We start from the raw sequence: 16393 nt of genomic DNA, 5'->3' as shown, positions 1-16393 counted from the left end.
ATTTAGGTCTCCCAACTTTTAAAACTTACAACACATTCATCAATTATATTATAAACCCCAAATTCCAAAATACTTCAATTACATTCTAAACCTTAAATTCCAAAATACTTCAATTACATGCCCAACCCCAAATTCATTATCCATTCTCAAAATCTACCATAACAAATTGAACTTGAAGCATCAACCCTAAACCCTCAAAACATAATCGTTTCAAAAAAAAATTAACCAACTATAAGTGAACAATAAGTGATTATATTGGGTTTAGGGTTATGTTGGACCTAAATACTCAATTTAGTTTATAAAATAGTTTACTCGAAATTTTTTCGATTTGAGTTTATAAAATTTAAATAAAGTCGAATTGAATTGAATTTTCGAGTTTAAGTTTAAATTTAATTATAAATATTTATCATATTTTAATATTATTTGATTCTAATTCAGTTCAGTTTATAAAAAAGTTGACTCGAATTTTTTTCGATTTGAGTTTATAAAATTTAAATCAAGTCAAATTGAATTGAATTTTTGAGTTTCTGTTTAAATTTAATTATAAATATTTATAATACTATAATATTATTTGATTCTAATTTAAATAGTTTTTTAACCATATACAATACATATATTTCTTCATATTTTTCCATATGTAATACATATCATACAAAGTCAAGGGACTTGACTCAAACTTAAAATTTAATTCACTAATTACTAAAAAAATTTAGATATTCGAGTTGTATTTTACAACTCGATTTTAACTTGAAATTTTTTAAGTTGAGTTTATGAAATTACAACTCAAAGTCAATTTGTATCAAATTTTTGAATCAATTGAAGTCTAAAAATAACTTTTTCGAATCGAATTGAGTATTGTTCACTTATAGTTGATTAAATCTAACTTTTAAATCCTAAACCCAACATAATCACTTATTGTTATGACCCAAAATGAACTAAATATTGTTAAGTGTAGGATCAACCCTTTTTATATTATTGCAGATTTTTGTGGAAATAACCGTGCAACAAAATTATTTTGTATAGAATCATACAAACAATACAAAGTTAGATTTGAAGAACTAGAATAATAATGTTTATATATTTTGTCATAAATCACTATTCAGGTGTAGAATCATTTGAATTAGATTTGAAGGAGCAGAAAGTGACCGTGAAGGGCAACATACAACCTGATGCTGTTCTGCAAACTGTGTCAAAGACCGGAAAAAAGACCGCCTTCTGGGAATCTCCTACAGAACCTGAGGCAAAGCCTGCTGGCGCTGTTGCCGCGGTTTAAAATGTCCCGTGGTTGCTTAATTGATTGATTTTCTTATAGCATTTTAAACTGTGATATGAATTGTTGAATGTAATACAATAAGCTCTTGGGTGCTTGTGATGGTACTGAAATGGAAAATGATTTATATAAGATTTTGAAATTTATAAGGATGTAATCACATCTCAATACTCGCTATATCAATTACGAGTCAACTTTACTGGTAGAGATGTTTGCAAGTTAACTTGCTGTGTTAAAATTTTCCTCTCTCGCTGTATCAAATATAAATATTTTTGTTTAAGAATTCAATTGATATATTTTGGAAATGGTTTGAAGAGTAAGGATTAATTTAAATGGGCAAAATATCAAATAGTTAGGGATGGTAATGGGTTGGGTTAGGTCGGATTTTTAGATCATCCGACCCGAGAACAATGACTCTTCCACCCAAAATCCAACCCGACCCGACTTTTTAAAATAAAATCTGAACCCGGCCCGGCCCAAAATAATAAAAAATATTATTTTTATTCAATAAAAACAGTGATTTAATTGAAAAAAATAATCTATAGAGATGTATTATTGTAATTATTCCTAAATATATAAAGTAAAATAATTTTTTTCTAGGTCGGGTCGGGTATTTTTCACCCTAAACTTGAATCCAACCCGAACCCAAATTTTTTAAAAACCCGACCCGATCAGGTTGAAACCCGTCGGCTTCTGGTCTCATGCCTATCCCTACAAATAGTCCCCTAATTATAAGATTTTTTTAGTCTTTGCTTACGAAAAGGGATAAACTATGTATTTAGTCATCCAATTACTCATGCGATTCTATTTTGGTCACTTAACTATTTTTAAAAAAAATCATATCTAACATTATATTTTGATTTTATTCTTATCACACACCGTTAAAAATTAGTAGAACCACTTATGTGTTTTTTTTGTTTTCTTCAATTATTACATGACATTATGTTATATTGATATACCAACATCATTGTTAATTCTTTAACAGATAATGACTAAAATGTAACGTTGAATATGATTATAAAAAAATAATTGGATAAACAAAATAAAATGCACTATTTTAAAGGATATATCTTACATATTATAATAATTACTATAAAATGATCGAAGATTAATACTTTTTATTTGAATTTTAAAACAATATATTCTACTAATAACAACATTATACTAAAGCTATAATAATATAAAGTTATAGATTTAATATTTTATAGTAATAAAGAAAAAAATATTAAAACTACTAATATATCATCGTAATTCGTGATACAATGCAATAATTACTTCAAAGATGACTAAACTTTAACGTCTCTCTTATTTGAGTTCTAAAATAATTAATTATATAAAAATTACTCGCTAATATATAATATATTTTATAATTGATATTTTGAAGTAATTAAGATAAAATATTAAAATTGAATAAGTAATTTATATTGCAAAAAAATGTTTATTTTTTCTCTCACATAAGTTTTCTCTCGATATCTTTGTATTGTATTTCTCTTTTCTTTTGATTTTTATTTAATGAGCAATATAATTAATCTTAATGTTGATTGTCATTTGTCAATGATTATTATTCTCTTGTTTTTTCATACTATCTTTTTTTCCTAGTCTTAAATAAGAATCTTTATTGTGACATGTTTTTTTCTATTTTTATGATATGTTTTTCTATGCTCTTGTGACATGTTTGTTATGACATTTAGTACGCTTTTTGTATACCTTTGCGGTTATTTTTGTTCTTACATGGAGACCGTTGCAATATTGTTTTCTGATTGATTTATCGATATCACATATAATAGTTCTCACTTTTAAACGTCATTTTCATTTTCAAAAATGTTTCGTTTATGTTCATATCTTTGAGTAATAATATTTTTGTTTTATGTGAGTTTTTGGTGATTGTTATGTTTATTTTTCTATCTATACATGAGTGTGTTCTTATTGTCTTCTATTGTTTTTATTAATGAAATCTAATTATTATCATTAAAAAATAATATATTAAATTTAATGATATATTATATAATTCATAATATATGGTAATAAACAACCTACTACATGTACAACTACCCGATAGTCACAATATAACTGAACTTACCTACTACTCATCTACTTTTTTGGAGGGTAGATCTTGTTAATCAGTTTTTAAACGCACCACATTCCGCTTTTTAACTTCCCAATATACCCTCCAAATATATCCTAATATCAAAACTACTGAAGGCTATTTTGGAATTTCTAATATAGAAAAATATCACCTACTCGCCTTTAAAACTAGAGGGCCAAAACGGCCCAGTCATGGGAATCACCCAATAATCTAAGCCGTACATTCTGTAAGATCAACGGTTTCGATTTCAATTTCCCCCTTTACTCTCTGTATTTCCCTCTTCAGCGGTTTTCTTTATCACATCATCATAAACCCTAGCCGCCATCTCTCTCTCTCTCTTTCTCCCTCCAAGAAAACAAGATATACGTGAAATTCCATAATTATTTTTCTCTCTTCTATTTCAAGAGAGAGAATTCTTTCTCTTTATCTTTGTAAAAAACTAAGATATTTGTGTGTTTCTTTTTTCTTTTCTTTTTTTAATATAGGGTTTTTGCCTTTATTTTCTGGGTGTGATTTTAATTTTAATTCCGAGTTGAACGATCTTTGTTAGTGGGGTTTTTTTCTCTGTTGTTGTTTACTTTTTACTCCCTTCGTAGTTATCTCTACTAGTTTCCTTTTCGTCTTTGTAGCCGAGACAAAACGCTGAGTTTTCCGAGTTGTAGATTTGAGTTTTCTGTGCGAACTGGCTCGCTTATGGTCATGGATCTGCATCTTAAGTAGAGGGTCATCGTTTGGCTTTCTATTTGTTAACGTTCCGTTGTGTTTCACGAGGTTGTTTGTTGAGTGGGGTTTTTTGGTTGTTTTTTTCCTTCCATTTTGACTCGTCTGAGTCGAGTCGGTTACTGAGTCAACTCGTTAGTTGGAGGTAAGAGCGACCAAGGAGTTTACCTTGAGGAACCGGGCGGCGATGCCTTCGGTGGGGATGAAGCGGAGCATGAGGGTTTGCAGGATGAAGAGCTCGGAGAACCGGGTTCTTCGCTCCGGGCGGAAAATCCGGCCTGATACCGGCGACGTAAAGCCCAAGAGGCGCGGCAACGACGGCGTTGAATTCAACAACTCGGTGAAAAAGACTCCAAAGAGTGAAATACAAAAGTCTCCTGCAGATGTAAATGAGAAGCCCAAAGGACTGGGCCACGAAGAGAATCCAAAGAAACGGCCCAGGAAAGTGAAAGCTGAAGTTATAAACAATGGCGGCACTGTAGATAAGATGTTTGGGATTGTTTACACTAGAAAAAATAAGAGAAATGGGGTTCAAAAGTGCGGTCTTTCGGAAAATTTCGAGCCGAATATTCCGGTTGATTCTACCGTGCTTGAAAATGATAAACTTGGGAGCGAAGTTATTTCGCACTCGAGTTTTAGAGCTTTGAAACCAACAGTTCGAAGCAGTATTCAGAAGCGGCGGAGTTCTCTGAGGATAACAAGATCTAGAAACCCTATTTCTAGTGGAGCTCTAATGTCTGACCTGATAAGTAGTAGGCGAAATGGTATTCCTTTTTCCTCCGTAGTTTCTAAAAACAAGCTTAGGAGTTGTTCAATCAGCAGTGGTTCCTCCTCGAACTTAAGCGACGAGAGCTCTTCGATATCCGATTTATCGGATTTAATGCCGAAGGTAGAGTTGGAGTCAGAATCATGGCGATGCTCTGCCAATGTATTGATCATTGAACCCGATAGATGTTACAGGGAAGAAGGAGGAATCGTCACTTTGGAGCTCTCCGAATCAAAAGAATGGCTTCTTGTAGTGAAAAAGGATAATAAGACAAAGTATGCACAGAAGGCAGATAAATTTATGAGGTCAACCTCGTTCAACCGCTTCACTCGGTCTGTGATTTGGGCTGGGGTTGATACATGGAAGCTCGAGTTTCCAAACCGGCAAGATTGGATCCATTTTAAAGATCTTTACAAGGAATGTTGTGAGCGCATGTGCCTGCTTCAACTTGTAGAGTGATCCCTGTGCCTGGGGTCTGGGAAGTATCAGGGTATGAGGGTAAGCCCAGTGTGCCGTTCCAAAGACCGGATTCGTATATCACGATGGATGGTGATGAAGTATCAAGAGCCTTGGCAAAGAGGACTGCTAACTATGACATGGATCCAGAAGATGAGGAGTGGTTAAAGAATTTCAATGGCGATCTTTTTAGTGGAAATGGGCAACGGGAGCATCTTTCGGAGGATTGTTTCGAGTTGATGGTTGATACGTTCGAGAAGACATTTTTTGCAGCCCAGATGATCACTCGAATGTGATTGCTGCTGCTGATGATCTAGGTATTAGAGCCGTTGTTGAAGCTGTTCATGCTTACTGGTTGAAAAAAAGGGACCAAAGGCGATCGGCACTGCTCAGAATTTTCCAGGTAAACTTTGTGGAGAATTTCTTCACGGATATCGATATCTATAACGTTGTAGATTCATTTGGGAAAGTAAAGTCGTTTAATTGGATTGTCATTGTACTATATACTATCTTTTGTGAATGGAAATTCAAACATGTATTCGTTGCAAGCCTATTTGTTTGTTGAAATTTGTTGGTTTCATGAGATCAAAAACGAAGTATTGAACAGCTGATTATGTCCCAGCTCTTCTTTCTTGTGTCTTTGTGTGCACGTAGAACAAGAAGCATCGACTACCATAGATATATGACCAAAATGAATGTTTTATTTGAACAGGGTCATCAGGTCAAGAAGGCTCCGGTTGTTCCACAGCCTTTTCTTCGGAAAAGGAGGTCATTTAAGCATCAAGCCAGCCATGGAAGAGGCAAGCAACCAAGTTTGTTGCAAGGTAAATTATACTCCGACTAGAACAGTCATGCTCTACTATACAAGTTGCAAGGTGAATAGCACTTTGATTCAGATTTGTTGCTGAGACTATTATTTTGCAGCCATGGCAGCTGAACATGATTTATTGGAAGAAGGGAATGCGATGGTTAAAGTGGAAGAAGCTAGAGCCGCAGCAACCAGATACATTGAATCAGCTATCCTCAAACGCCAACTGGCACAGTTGCTAATGCAAAATGCCGATATGGCTACATACAAAGCCATGATGGCAGTCAGAATCGTCGAAGCTGCTAGTCTTACCGGATCCTCGGAAGATACAGTCACCCACTTTTTGTTCGATGAGGTGCCGGTAATCAGCTAGTAGGGGGACTTTGCACAGCATAATGGCTGTTTTTGAAGCCCATGGGAGTGGGGAAGAGTAGTGTAATAATGTATAGCTTGATTTAATCTTCAATGTACATTGTGTATTAAACCATATGTCATACCAAAATATGTGGTAGGGAAATCTGAAAAAGGGGAGAATTACAGGGAATTTAGAGCCCATTGTTGAAGCTTACATGATTATTATTTGTTGTTAATTTGACATTAATATTTTAAATATTTTTTAAAAAATCATATATTCAATAAAAACCCAAATTTTAAAATGATAATGCGTTTAAATAATTTACAAAAAAATATGAAAATTTTAAAGCTCATGAACTAACTTTTCTTGTTTTAATTATAAAACAACTGTTAAAAACTTGTAGAAAGTTAACAAATTATTTTCAGAAAAATAAAATTATTTTAAAAAAAGTAAAAGCTTTAAATTGGTTTTGCTATCAATCACAATCTTCTAAAGTATATACAAAGCGCCTAAACAATAAGTAACATTAATAATTCTTTCATAAAAGCTTATTGCAAACAATTATATCATTGTGGAGATCACTAAGAATTTTGTTAAAGCATCTAATCATTTTCGTTATGTACAAGACATGAAGATTATTTGTATTTTTAGGACTATAAACTCTTCCGTTAGGTATTATAAACAAGGGTAAATTACATCAATAGTCCCCCGATTACGATTATAAGGCGTTGCTTTGTGGAGTCATCTTATTATAGGGTGTTGCTTTGTTGAGTCATCTGACTATAAGGTGTTGCTTTGTTGAGTCCCCTAACTATAGGGCGTTGTTTTATTGAGTCATCTGACTATTGAAAGTTACAAATTGATTCTTCGACTATGTGACGTTGCTTTGTTAAGTCCTTTAATGATTAGAAGTTAAAAAATGATCAGCTGATTATTCATATGTTTCAAACTCGTTATTTTTTTATAAAAAAATGGTCATTTGAGTTTGACATTAACATGTTAATTGAGATATGATAGTCATTTTGAGATTTTGGGATCATCTTTTAGCATATCTTAGTCAGCCTATTAACCTTCATCTTAGACTGTCGTCATTTCTTAAACGAAAAAGGTTGAGTTTGAAATATATGACTAGTCGAATGGTCAGTTTGTAACTTTTAAGCAATACCCTATAATTGAATGATAATTTTGTAATTTTTTAGTATATTTAATTTTTAGATACTTTTATTTTTATTGTTACTTCAAATTTATCATTTTTATATTACCAATATCAGAAGAAAAAGATGTGTTTTTCTTTTAGGAAAAAAAAATCAATAGTATCTCTTTTGGTGTTAATTCAAACCGAACACTTTTCAATATCTTTGTTAGTTTGATAGTAGGAATATATAAGGTATTCGAACTTATGACATCAAGGAATAACAACTTATTTACCACAGATGTCACTTGGTTCATGCAAAGTTCTTGAACTTTTGAAAGAAAAAATAATTAAAGTCTTAAATTTATTTTACACCTAATTAAGTTTATATTTTAAATTTTAATTCATTCATATTTTTTATTAATATTAAATTTTAAATCTACTATTTTTTAGATTAATTGGCGCATATGACATATTATGATGTTTCGAAGCGATAATTTAAAAAAAATATTTTTATAAAATTATTAAATAAACAAATATAGATGGAGTGCTGAAAGAATCATATATGAGTTTATTAGTCTTTTTATATAAATTTTGAATTATATTTCTTAATTAATTTATTTAAAATCATATCAAAATATAATAATATTAATTATATTTAAAAGAATAATTTCAATTTTTTAATTGAATTGATTATCAAATTAATCCGTGTAATTAATTTTGGGCCATTACCCTCAAAGGCCCATGTAAATTGAAACCCTAAAACCAAAAACTAAATTTAAAGCCGAAACCTAACAATCAGCAAAGCTCTTGCCTTTTCCTCTCACTAGTCACTACTCTTCAATCCCCAGACGCGGCCGCCGGTTTTTGCTTTCTGGTAAGCAACACACTCACACCCTTTCTCTCTATAACTTTTAAGATCTCTGGGGTTTTCTTTTTTCTTCTTATTTATCAGCTAGTTCGTTGAATTGTAAAGAAAGATCGGTTTATTTACCTGTTTGATTAGGTTTAGATCGCACTTATCTTTGTGTTTGATACGTTGTTGATATTTCGGGGTTTCTGGGAAAGTTCAAGAATTCATTGTTTCCAATGGGTCAGAATCTTTTATGCTCTTAAACTTATTTTCGTGTACTTGGTTCTGTCACTATGTAAGCTAAGATTAGAAACTTGGGTTCGTTGGTTGGAACCGAATCCTTCGTTTGGATAAGAGATTGGATCACTGGAAATACTGTTATTATTATGGGAAAATGGTGGTTGTTAGAAGCATGATATGTGGGAAATTAGGGGAAAATGGATCTGATTTTTTTAGAGATTTGGGGGACAGCATTTGATTGATTATGGTAAAGTAGTCGATAAATGAGGATGACTTGGGCAAAGTCAGAGCAGATGAGGTTTTTTGTATTTTGGTATCAAATTGTAAAAGAAAATGATAGTGAAGGATCAAAATAGGAATTTTTCACAAATCAGTATTAAGTCAATTTTGGGTGACTTCCTTAACTCACTGTTTCATTTATTATAGTTTTTTTTTATAAAATATCATTTTATTCTAGGTACTTCTATTTCCTTTTAATTTGGTCTTAAAATGCAAAAAATGAACTGTTGACAACTTTGCTAAAGTCAGTTTCAGCTGCGAGAACTTTGCATGCATAATAGAAACATCCCTATTTCCCTAATTAATCCTATATCATCTGCAATCCCAATTTTTCCCAACATCCATATCCCTAATTGAGCCCATTATATGTATTGAATTGTTTTAATTCATTAAAACTATAGATAAACACTTAATTTGATGTGAAATCCGCAGCAGCAGCAGCGGCGGCAGTAGCTTGTATCTGGAAGGATGGTGAGGGTCAGCGTTCTGAATGATGCACTGAAGAGCATGTACAATGCAGAGAAGAGGGGAAAACGTCAGGTCATGATCAGGCCTTCCTCTAAAGTGATCATCAAGTTCCTTTTGGTCATGCAGAAGCAGGTTTGTTTCAACTTCCAATATATATTCTCTACCCATTTTTCTTTGCGTCCAACTGTTCATTCGATCCATATGCTTATATTGGCATTTACAGGTTACATCGGAGAGTTTGAGTATGTTGATGACCACAGATCTGGTAAAATTGTTGTTGAACTGAATGGAAGGCTTAACAAGTGCGGGGTCATCAGTCCTCGTTTCGACATAGGAGTGAAGGAGATTGAGGGTTGGACTGCTAGGTTACTTCCTTCTAGACAGGTTAGCTGATGAGAAGCTTCATTAGATTTCCCCCTTTTCTTATGGAAATGTTTTGTCTGACATATATATGCGTATTTTGATTGCAGTTTGGGTATATTGTGCTGACTACATCTGCTGGAATAATGGACCATGAGGAAGCCAGAAGAAAGAAGTTGGTGGGAAGGTACTTGGGTTCTTCTATTGAGGGATTTATTGATGCATAGAAGTTTTAAGAATGATGTGTTTTATTAGGGTTTGGACTTGATAGTTAGCCATCATCTTGCTTGTGATGGAGATTTTCAATCGGTAATTGTTATTTCCTTTTGCATTAAACAGTTTGGATTATTTTTATTTCTTGAAATTTTCATTCTACATATCGTGAACAATTGTTTTGCAGCTAAATTAATTATTCTTGATGGTTGCATATATCAACTAAGAATGTCTATAAGACCTCACAAATAATATTAGCATTGCTGTTAATATTGAATTTTAAAAAAATCATTCATAAATAATATCAGATTAAAACTCAATATTATATCAGATTAAAAAATTAAATTTGAAATATTCTCAAATGTAATTTTATTGAAGCTCAAATTCAAACTCGAATTTAAATCTTTAAGTACATGAAAATCTTTGATTAGTATAATTTGATTGAAACCTGAATGTGAACCTTAATCTTGAAGCACATGAAAATTTATATTGATTTTTAAATGAATAATAACATATAAATGTGAATATTAATAATAATTTAGTTTAAAAAATTAATATATTATATTTTTTAATTTCTCGTAAGTTTTTTTAGTCAAGAATCAAATAGTGAATAAATTTGACTAGTTAAAAAATTGAGTCAAACTAATCTATTTAATTTAAGAGTTGAACAAATTTTAATCAAAGTGATCTCAAGGAGCAGGCGATCTAATCTCGTCTCATCTACGTCCATAGGAGTGATGGTGAGAGCAACCAATCCTAATATAAGAAAAGGTTCATCCAATTTGTAAGGACTGATTGCTCCTCTAATTATTTCTTTGAATAGTCATCACTATACATTTGCATACTTAATTAATTATATTGTCAATTTAACCATCAATTTAGGTTGCATATCTCTAATAGGGGGTTTCAATGAAATATACCCATCCCAATTCTTGATTCACTTCATTACATGTAATCAAGACTACAGATACTAGCTGATAGTAATAAAAAAGGTTCAAAATGTGGCTGGATCAAATAGTTTATGGTACATAATGTGTCCGCTTTATTATTTCAGCAAGCAACCTATCCGGTAAAGGCTCGTTGTTTCATGGCAAAAGCTTTTACCCATACACAACAGGAGATGCTGCACATTGAAGGCCCTAACAGTACAGAAGCAATTTGCCCACTTTGAAACAAAAGATCTTCCCCAATTCCCATTGGCTCCTCATATTGCTGTGATATAATATAACAGATACATTCGTAAGGATGATAACCTAAAACAGCCACAAAGAACATAAATGCAGTTTGAAATATAGGCATGAATGGGGTGAGCAATACCTTCATCATTGATGACTGATTACATTCTTGGCTCCATAAGTCCCATCTACTTTTCTTCATCGTCATCATCAATGGCAATGAATGTGCCACAAACCAAGTGAGCTTCTCTACCCTTTGCCAAAGCTACAGAAGCTCCAAGATAAACCGAGTGTGAGGTAGCAGGTCAATGCATATTTCCTTCAAAATCATGTCCAGCTCACCTGGTTTCTATGCCTGCACTCCAGCCAGTTTAGATAATTTGTGATGACATCATTCCACTGTTTCAGATAATTGGTTACTGGCAGGGTGCAGGCATGCCCAATCACCTCACTGGGGCCGGGCTAATCCAAAACTAGCATCAGGCTGATGTTGATGAGGCTGTATAAATTCAATGATACAAAGACCAAAATCAGAACTGTAAACCAAAGAGACAAATATTGTTTTCAAATTTTTTTCCTTTCTATCCCTCTCCTATCCCACAACAATTTTTCCCAAGAAATGCAGGAACTCAGTCTTATCCAATTAATAACAAGGACCCTAGTCTCCAGGAATAATTACTAGGTCATCATGTAAATTCTGTATATATGCAGGGATTCATAGGCATCTTCAAGCCAGAGTCGCATAAGAACCTTAATATAAATATCTGAAAATCCCTCAGCATATAACTCCAGTTTTTTTTTTTTTTTTGATAAAGTTGGAGGTCTCATTAAAAACTCCCTTCGTATTCATCCACATACTAACAAGTATCAAACTTACAAAGGTTTCACTGTTTGTTTCACTGGTCTATCTTCATCTTTAGTGGACAATCATTATCAATGTACATAAGGATAGAGAAAGATAGAATAGAAATGAAGGGAAAGGGAGAGAAGGGGAACATAATTATAATAATTCTATATAGACTAAAAATTTCAAGATTCACTAAAACATAGCGGAGAACTTTGTCGTTCACTGCACTTGCTGCAAGTGATTATGAAAACAATTAACTAAAGAGTGACTAAAAGCATGCATTACATGAATCAAAAAGTACAGCCATTAGGAAGGAAAGTTGTGAAGTTGCTATACCTGTGAAAAAGGCTGGTGAACATGCTCATGTGGATGAATGAATGGCACTCCAGGACACTGAAGGATACTGAGAAGAATGCAAATATATGGTCGATGGGGAGCATGCGCCAACATGACTTGGATTAAAAGGTGGCATCATTGTTCAGGATGACCATAACTGATTCCTGTAGCGGTTGATGGAGCAACCCAGGGCCCAGGTATATGTTGTGGGAGAGGACGAGGTTGGTGCTCCGTAGATATTCGAGGCCGATGAGTAGATCCAAGTTGGGGAAATTCAGTCTTGTAGTTAATTGCAGGGTGTACATAGGCTGCATTGTATATGGTCCCTATTGAATTCAAACCCAGGATCAATCTTTGCATGTACCTGAAGAAAACAATCACTACATAAACTTTTGCCGTGAAGAAAAAAGAAAAAATAGATTTGCAAACCTAAGTAGCCTATAAACATGAAAGAAAAAAGGGATGCAAATCAAAAGGTCAATCCAGCTTTCATCTTAGCAGGGCACGTGGATTTGAAATAAATTTGATATTGTTAGCTTATATCTAAAAACAAATCCCCCCCCAAACACACCTTCAATTTATTACCAAACAAAATATTCCTACCATGTAAGACAACCGAAAACAAAAACCGTTCTAATGGTTCAAAATTTAGTAGTCCTATCAATCCTTTCCTCTTACACCATTGTGAAGCTTTCCTTCTACCAATTATCCCTAATTTTCTAATTAATACATGTACAATTATTAAATGGTAAATTATTCTTCATTCCTTTTCAAAGAAATGAGTATACCAAAACCAACTTGTCATACATATATAGAAAGGTATCAAAAACAAAAAGGATGATAATGAATCAAAAGAATGTTGATTTGAACAAAAAGAGAATTTATGAAAGGATTAAGAGAAAAAAACATTTAAAGAATAAAGATTGACAATAACAATGTAGAGAAGCAAAAACAAAACATATGAATGTGTATCTATAGATGAAAAGAACGAAACTCAGAAATCAAAAACCGTCGGTATTGACTTCAATGAATCCAACTATGTTTGAAACCCCTGCATACATCAGAAAATATAATACCCTGCAGGAAACAAATATTAAAACAGGGATTTAACAATTGTTTTCCTGACATTCAAGAATCATTTACTCCTAGAAAATGAGACTCGCAATCAAGACCCGCCCCCTCAAAATTGACAATTCTAAAGCTTATTCCATGAGTAAAACGGTTACTCCTTTCCAGTTACAATATACTTTCAATGTTATCTTCATGAATTCTGCTATGTTTCAAATCCCTGCAATATCAGAAAATATAATGCCATGTGGGGAAAAAATTAAAAAGTGGGATATACCTATCGTAGTTCCTGTCATAATCAGGGTCCTTGCTCAGTCTCACAATCCCGAAAGATGGCCACCCTATTATGCGTTTGTTCCTACTTCTAGCTGACCTACTACTACTTGAAGAGTAATCAATCAACCACTACCAGAATTTACATCAGAAACCATTGAACAGATTTCTTTCCGTATTTGGCATCCCTGAGGAACCATAGTAGGAAACATCTTGCAGCCTAGGTTCACTTGGTGGTTTTGCACTAGAACACTGCTAGAACTATTAGAGTTAAATATCCTTGCTCGAGCTCGGTTATACTCCTCTTTTCTTTCTTCCACACTTTTGGAGCTATTTGACTTCATAGAATTTGAATTTGAATTGTTCACAAGCTGAGACCTTTTTGTGGCCTCTGTTTAATTGCCACCTTAACAACACCAGGGTCTTCTGACGGTAAATTTACAGGGATGTCTGCCAGGCGGATACGAGGAAGCCTACATTCAGAAGTCTTACAACAATGATTCTGGAGACAGAACCATCAGGTAAATTGTTGTCTAATAAAACCATCGACTGCAATGAATAATGCTGTGCGATACGATGTGCAGCCAACCTTAAATAGGATGTAGGCAGCTGTTGGAACTGGAATTGCTGCTGTGTAGGATCACGGATAAAATTTTCAACATTTTGTTCCATCCTCAGGACTGAACAAAAAATTAAGAAATCTCAGTTTCGAGTATAAACAAACACAGAGGATCAGATAATATGATGATTCAATTTCAAGTATGACTACTCTCAATTTGTTCCATCATGCATACTTTCTTTACCCCTTCCACAAACATTCTTAAATAGCCAAACTTTAAAGAACAGACAATCTATATGGTATTATGAAAGGCAAGAATCTTAGAAGATTCCTTAATGATTTCTGCTAAAAAACTCTAATCAAAGCCTTACTAAGTTCAACAATTTCACTCTAGTCATTGGAACATAATGAATTACGTAAAGATCACCGGAAATGATGGTGTATTAAATGCACCATTGCAAAGTTGAGCACTCCATAGTAATTGAACATTAAAATAAGGTGGATCAGAATATTGCAATTCGGGATATTAATTATTAAACACCACATAAGCAAGCTTCAGAAATGATTAGTTGCCAAGAAAAATACAATTATTTTCTTTCCTATTTCCGTTGTTTAATCAAAGGTGTAGGACAAGGATTTAGTGAAGAAACACACTGGTTCAGACACAGGAGAGACAATAACGGAATATGCAATGACCAACGCCTATTTCCGTTGTTTAATCAAGGTGTAGGACAAGGATTTAGTGAAGAAACACACTGGTTCAGACACAGGGAGAGACAACGGAATAGCAATGACCAATCCCTAAATCCAAGAACCCTAGTGAATTTTCTGCAAAACAGAGGGAGAGAGAGAGGCTTACTGGAAAGGCGCTCACGGGGTTTTGGATTGCCTCGCGGAGGAACTGATCAACCTGGTTAATGGCATCCTCCGAAGCCACCTTCTCATCCGACGAACCAAGAAGCCGAAGCCGAAGCTGAAGAAGTAGAACCGGGGAATTCGGGCTTGGATTCCTTGTTCGAAGAGCATCAATCGGCTCATGTAGCGTCCAAATCGGCGACCTCCCACGACTCCGGCGCCCCAAGATCCTCCACCACAGAGCCTTCCGTGGAACGAATAACGGAGTTTCCTTTTCTGAGAGCACTGCACCACCAATCGGAAGGAAGAAGAGAACGGAAGCTAGGGTTCGTGGAGAGAAGAATCTACGGAGGAGAGGGAGAAAGTAAGGTGTGCAGATTTGTCATGAGAGAGTGGATTGAGAGGGATAGGGTTAGGGTTTGGGATTTTGGGAACGGTAGAGTGGAGAGAGTGCGGAGAAGACGCCATTTATCCAATAATTACTGCTATTTATATATAAGAATAATAAATTTATTGTTCCTTTATGGCGGAGAATAATAAATAAAGAGAACCAAGGTATAGGGCTTCCAATGGTTTGATTCCATAGGTGAACTATTATGTCCGCCAAAAACGCTTGAATAATGTTGTAAGAAAAAATCTCCCATAATCCTTCCTGTGAATTATTTGCTGAGTAGAACTATTGTTATGCGTTACTACAAAACGTCGAAAAATATATCTTTAATTTTTTTGAGGAAGATGTATGGACCATAATACGTTTTCTCTATGGCCGATCATTTTTCTTTGCTCTGCATATTCACTCGTCTTCCTCAAAATAATTAAATATACATTGTGATCACCGGGTCTGCTCTGAAAAAAACTGAAAACACACTATGCTTCTATAGTCTTTCAAGTGACATTGTAACAACTGTCATACTTCAACAATTATTCATAGGTACATATAGGGCACTATCAAGACAATTTTGCCATTATACCACTCCACGTACCAAATCTTTTAGGTTTATGATAGACCTCTCTAATTAGGGGTGATAAAAAAAAAAACTGTAACCGTTAACGAATATAGTTGTTACATTTAAAGGTTAATTAACCGGACTGTTTTAAATAATTTCGATTAATCGTACAACTAAAAATAACAATTAAGGTTACAAATTTTGATAAATGATTATCCGTTGATTATAAACCTCGATATTTGAGTATTTTACAATTTGATCAATCTTTTATTTTTCTTTTCTTTGCCCTCCACTATCTTCGTCCAGTCTTTTACCTCCAACATGTAC

General features: G+C 33.8%; 2 protein-coding genes and 2 long non-coding RNA genes across 4 annotated transcripts; 2 read left to right on the top strand and 2 right to left on the bottom strand.

Moving 5' to 3' along the window:
* Nucleotides 1-3939: 3939 nt before the first annotated feature.
* On the top strand, nucleotides 3940-6593 carry LOC120174714. The gene is made up of 3 exons (XM_039181483.1): nucleotides 3940-5701; nucleotides 6011-6122; nucleotides 6223-6593. The coding sequence occupies exon 1, from the start codon at nucleotides 4264-4266 to the stop codon at nucleotides 5299-5301; it is 1038 nt and encodes a 345-aa protein (XP_039037414.1). The 5' UTR covers nucleotides 3940-4263; the 3' UTR covers nucleotides 5302-5701; nucleotides 6011-6122; nucleotides 6223-6593.
* Nucleotides 6594-9433: 2840 nt separating this feature from the next.
* LOC120174649 (40S ribosomal protein S15a-1-like) lies at nucleotides 9434-10124 on the top strand. Its single transcript, XM_039181432.1, has 2 exons — nucleotides 9434-9817; nucleotides 9904-10124. Exons 1-2 carry the CDS (start codon nucleotides 9434-9436, stop codon nucleotides 10018-10020), a joined length of 501 nt encoding a protein of 166 aa, XP_039037363.1. The 3' UTR covers nucleotides 10021-10124.
* An 802-nt stretch (nucleotides 10125-10926) lies between these two features.
* On the bottom strand, nucleotides 10927-12701 carry LOC120174540. Its single transcript, XR_005521181.1, has 3 exons — nucleotides 12365-12701; nucleotides 11324-11680; nucleotides 10927-11218 (listed from the first exon to the last, which is right to left on the bottom strand). It is a non-coding gene; the product is annotated as an uncharacterized LOC120174540 (long non-coding RNA).
* A 425-nt stretch (nucleotides 12702-13126) lies between these two features.
* On the bottom strand, nucleotides 13127-15588 carry LOC120174599. Its single transcript, XR_005521187.1, has 2 exons — nucleotides 15124-15588; nucleotides 13127-14385 (listed from the first exon to the last, which is right to left on the bottom strand). It is a non-coding gene; the product is annotated as an uncharacterized LOC120174599 (long non-coding RNA).
* Nucleotides 15589-16393: the final 805 nt, after the last annotated feature.

This window comes from Hibiscus syriacus, unplaced genomic scaffold (assembly GCF_006381635.1).
Source record: "Hibiscus syriacus cultivar Baekdansim isolate YM2019G1 unplaced genomic scaffold, ASM638163v2 tig00112114_pilon, whole genome shotgun sequence".
Taxonomy (NCBI): Eukaryota; Viridiplantae; Streptophyta; class Magnoliopsida; order Malvales; family Malvaceae; genus Hibiscus; species Hibiscus syriacus.
Note: the sequence above shows the minus strand (reverse complement) of the source record. Positions and strands in the feature narration are given on the sequence as shown.